General features: G+C 51.6%; 1 protein-coding gene across 1 annotated transcript in view; it reads left to right on the top strand.

The window, feature by feature from the left end:
- The window catches only part of LOC128379398 (serine/threonine-protein kinase WNK4-like), a 20,774-nt gene that overhangs the window by 8,858 nt on the left and 6,916 nt on the right, over positions 1 to 5,000 (top strand). Inside the window, exons 4-10 of the mRNA XM_053339015.1 lie at positions 11 to 231; positions 737 to 894; positions 1,066 to 1,154; positions 1,239 to 1,458; positions 1,552 to 1,764; positions 3,471 to 3,705; positions 3,829 to 5,000. The exon at positions 3,829 to 5,000 is cut by the window's right edge and continues 219 nt beyond it. Of these exons, the coding sequence (XP_053194990.1) occupies positions 11 to 231; positions 737 to 894; positions 1,066 to 1,154; positions 1,239 to 1,458; positions 1,552 to 1,764; positions 3,471 to 3,705; positions 3,829 to 5,000 (2,308 nt within the window). The remainder of the gene's footprint in view (positions 1 to 10; positions 232 to 736; positions 895 to 1,065; positions 1,155 to 1,238; positions 1,459 to 1,551; positions 1,765 to 3,470; positions 3,706 to 3,828) is intronic.

Here is a 5,000-nt window from a genome sequence, read left to right on the forward strand (position 1 = left end):
CCTCCGGCAGGTACCTGCGCCGGTTCCGCCAGATGAAGCTGAAGCTGCTGCAGCGCTGGAGCTTCCAGATCCTGAAGGGTCTGCAGTTCCTGCACTCGCGCTGCCCCCCCATCCTGCACCGGGACCTGAAGTGTGACAACATCTTCATCACCGGACCCAACGCCTCCGTCAAGATCGGAGACCTGGGCCTCGCCACGCTCAAGAAGGCCTCGTTCGCCAAGAGCGTCATCGGTAAGAACCGGGAATGGAGGAAAGGAAGAAGGACAGAAAGAAGGAAGGAGTGAGGGAGGAAGGAATGGAGGAAAGGAAGAAGGACAGAAGGAAGGAAGAAAGAAAGAAGGAGAGGGGGAGGACAGATGGAAGGAAGGAAGGAAGGAAGGAAGGGAGAAAGTTACGGTGCATTCATGTGTTTCTAATGGATCTCTGGGAGGGAGGGAGAATGGAAGGAAAGGAGGGAGGAAGGAAGGATGGAAGAAGGAAGGATGGAAGGGAGGAAGAAGGAAGGAATGGAGTGAGGGAGGAAGGAATGGAGGGAAGGAAGAAAGGGAAAGAAGGAGAGAGGGAGGACTGATGGATCTCTGTGAGGGAAGGAGGAAAGGAAAGAAGGGAGGAAGGGAGAATGTAAGGAAAGGAGGTAGGAAGGAAGGATGGAAACCAGGTCCTCATAAACCAGGTCCTTATAAACCAGGTCCTCATAAACACCAGGTCCTTATAAACACTCATGTGGTGCGTTCAGGGACCCCGGAGTTTATGGCTCCTGAGATGTACGAGGAGAAGTACGACGAGGCCGTGGACATCTACGCGTTCGGGATGTGCATCCTGGAGATGGCCACGTCCGAGTATCCGTACTCCGAGTGTCGGAACGCCGCTCAGATCTACCGGAAGGTCTCCACCGTGAGTCCGTCTACTTCCTGTCTACTTCCTGTCTCCTTCCTGTCTCCTTCCTGTCCTAACCCTAACCCTTCCTGTCTCCTTCCTGTCTCCTTCCTGTCCTCTCCCTAACCCTTCCTGTCTCCTTCCTGTCCTCTCCCTAACCCTTCCCGTCTGTCTCTGTTTGTCTCTCAGGGAATCAAACCCAACAGTTTCTCCAAAGTGAAAGTCCCGGAGCTGAAGGAGATCATCGACGGCTGCATCCGGACCAACAGCAGCGAGAGGTGACGTCTCTGCCGGGTTTCTGATCTGACGATGATGATGACGATGATGATGTTTGACTTCAGCGTTTGTCTCTGTTCCCGCAGGTTCACGGTTCAGGACCTGCTGGATCACCGGTTCTTCCAGGAGCAGCTGGGCGTCCACGTGGCGCTGGCCGAGGACGACGACGGCTCCAAGGAGGCGCTGACTCTGTGGCTGCGGATGGACGGCAACAAGAAGCTTCACGGGAAATACAAAGACAACAACGCCATCGAGTTCCTGTTCTATCTGTACAAAGACGTCCCGGAGGTGGTCGCCCAGGAGATGGTAACCGTCCCGCCGCGCTGATGACATCACCGGACCGCCGGGCTCGCTGGTGATGGTGGACTCACCTGTCTGTGTGTCTCCGTCTGTCTTCAGGTGGTGCTGGGCTTCGTGTGCGAGGCGGACTATAAGCTGGTTGCCAAGGTGCTCAGAGACCGTGTGACGGCCATAAAGCGTCAGCGAGAGAAGCAGCGCTGCCTCACGGAGGAAGCAGTGATCCGCCAGCAGGAAGTCGTCATCGAGGAGGAGTCTGAGCCCGCCCCCCCACCTGAGGCGTCCAATCAGAAGCCTGCACCTGCAGCCGGCAAGGTGGTGTTATGACTTTTTTCTCTTTAACAGTTTACACACTGTTCATATTCATACATCAGTCTGATTAGTGTTTAACCCTTCGTAGGTCTGCTCAGCCGTTTGGTAGAGCTCAAAAACTAAATGTATTGAGCTATAGATACAGGTTGTGTTATGGTTGCTATAGATACAGGTTGTGTTATGGTTGCTATAGATACAGGTTGTTCTATGGTTGCTATAGATACAGGTTGTGTTATGGTTGCTATAGATACAGGTTGTGTTATGGTTGCTATAGATACAGGTTGTTCTATGGTTGCTATAGATACAGGTTGTGTTATGGTTGCTATAGATACAGGTTGTTCTATGGTTGCTATAGATACAGGTTGTGTTATGGTTGCTATAGATACAGGTTGTTCTATGGTTGCTATAGATACAGGTTGTTCTATGGTTGCTATAGATACGGGTTGTTCTATGGTTGCTATAGATACAGGTTGTTCTATGGTTGCTATAGATACGGGTTGTTCTATGGTTGCTATAGATACGGGTTGTTCTATGGTTGCTATAGATACAGGTTGTTCTATGGTTGCTATAGATACAGGTTGTGTTATGGTTGCTATAGATACAGGTTGTTCTATGGTTGCTATAGATACAGGTTGTTCTATGGTTGCTATAGATACAGGTTGTTCTATGGTTGCTATAGATACAGGTTGTGCTATGGTTGCTATAGATACAGGTTGTTCTATGGTTGCTATAGATACAGGTTGTGTTATGGTTGCTATAGATACAGGTTGTGTTATGGTTGCTATAGATACAGGTTGTTCTATGGTTGCTATAGATACAGGTTGTGTTATGGTGGCTATAGATACAGGTTGATCTATGGTTGCTATAGATACAGGTTGTGTTATGGTTGCTATAGATACAGGTTGTTCTATGGTTGCTATAGATACAGGTTGTGTTATGGTTGCTATAGATACAGGTTGTGCTATGGTTGCTAGAGATACAGGTTGTGCTATGGTTGCTATAGATACAGGTTGTTCTATGGTTGTTATAGATACAGGTTGTTCTATGGTTGCTATAGATACAGGTTGTGTTATGGTTGCTATAGATACAGGTTGTGTTATGGTTGCTATAGATACAGGTTGTGTTATGGTTGCTATAGATACAGGTTGTTCTATGGTTGCTATAGATACAGGTTGTGTTATGGTTGCTATAGATACAGGTTGTGCTATGGTTGCTATAGATACAGGTTGTGTTATGGTTGCTATAGATACAGGTTGTTCTATGGTTGCTATAGATACAGGTTGTTTTATGGTGGCTATAGATACAGGTTGCTCTATGGTTGCTATAGATACAGGTTGTGCTATGGTTGCTATAGATACAGGTTGTGTTATGGTTGCTATAGATACAGGTTGTTCTATGGTTGCTATAGATACAGGTTGTGCTATGGTTGCTATAGATACAGGTTGCTCTGTGGTTGCTATAGATACAGGTTGTGTTATGGTTGCTATAGATACAGGTTGTTCTATGGTTGCTATAGATACAGGTTGTTCTATGGTTGCTATAGATACAGGTTGTGCTATGGTTGCTATAGATACAGGTTGCTCTGTGGTTGCTATAGATACAGGTTGTGCTATGGTTGCTATAGATACAGGTTGCTCTGTGGTTGCTATAGATACAGGTTGTGCTATGGTTGCTATAGATACTATAGATTTCTCCTTTTAATTTTGCAGCAGGACTCAGCTGCTTTGTCACCGCCCACCGCTGGTTCGACACAGGCCCCGCCCCCGGTAACAACGACACCATGGGCCCCGCCCCCGGTAACAACGACATCATGGGCCCCGCCCCCGGTAACAACGACATCATGGGCCCCGTCGAGCAGCAGCCCGGTGGATTCTGGGATCAGCAGCGTCTCCAACAGAGCAGATGGAGACGAGGAGGACGAGAGAACCAAACCTGCCGTCACACGTCAGGACTTTATTTATATCTGTCTATTTATATATTAATATATATTTATATTTATATATGTGTTTTATTTAATTCACGTTAACATATTCTAATTTAATCTCTCTCTCCTCGTTACCATGGCAGCAGCCCGAGATTTAGACTCCTCCCCTAGTTCCCCAGGAAAGGTTGAAGCTACGCCCCCTCCTGTCAGGAACCCCGGCCCACAAATTTCTGCCCCTACTCCTGCCCCTACTGCTGCCCCTACTCCTGCCCCTACTCCTGCCCCTACTGCTGCCCTTACTCCTGCCCCCACTCCTGCCCCTGCTCCTGCCCCTACTCCTGCCCCCACTCCTGCCCTTATTCCTGCTCCTGCCACTGCCCCTACTCCTGCCCCTACTCCTGCCCCCACTCCTACCCCTACTCCTGCCCCTACTCCTGCCCCTACTCCTGCTCCTACTCCTGCCCCCACTCCTGCCCCTACTCCTGCCCCTACTCCTACTCCTACTCCTGCCCTTACTCCTACTCTTGCCCCTACTCCTACTCCTGCCCCTACTCTTGCCCCTACTCCTGCCCTTACTCCTGCTCCTACTCCTGCCCCTACTCCTGCCCCTACTCCTGCCCCTACTCCTGCCCTTACACCTGCCCCTACTCCTGCCTTTACTCCTACTCTTGCCCCTACTCCAACCCCTGCCCCTCCTCCTGCCCCCACTCGTACTCCTACTCTCACTCCTACCCCTGCTCCTGCCCCTACTCTTGCCCATGCCCCCACCCCTACCCCTGCCCCTACTCCTGCCCTTACTCCTACTCCTGCCCTTACTCCTACTCCTGCCCCCACTCCTACCCATGCCTCCACTCCCACCCCTGTCACTGCTCCTGCCCCTACTCCTGCCCCTACTCCTGCCCCTACTCCTGCCCTTACTCCTACTCCTGCCCCTACCCCTGCCCCCACCCCTGCCCCTACTCCTGCCCTTACTCCTACTCCTGCCCCTACCCCTGCCCCCACCCCTGCCCCTACTCCTGCCCTTACTCCTACTCCTTCCCTTGCCCCTACTCCTGCCCCCACCCCTGCCACTGCTCCTGCCCCTACCCCTACCCCTACTCCTACCCCTGCCCCCACCCCTGCTCCTGCCCCCACCCCTGCCATTGCTCCTGCCCCTACTCCTGCCCTTACTCCTACTCCTGCCCCCACTCCTGTCCCCACTCCTGCCCCCACCCCTACCACTGCTCCTGCCCCTACCCCCACCCCTGCCATTGCTCCTGCCCCTACTCCTGCCCTTACTCCTACTCCTGCCCCCACTCCTGTCCCCACTCCTGCC

Source organism: Scomber japonicus, chromosome 18 (genome assembly GCF_027409825.1).
Source record: "Scomber japonicus isolate fScoJap1 chromosome 18, fScoJap1.pri, whole genome shotgun sequence".
In the NCBI taxonomy this organism is placed as follows: domain Eukaryota; kingdom Metazoa; phylum Chordata; class Actinopteri; order Scombriformes; family Scombridae; genus Scomber; species Scomber japonicus.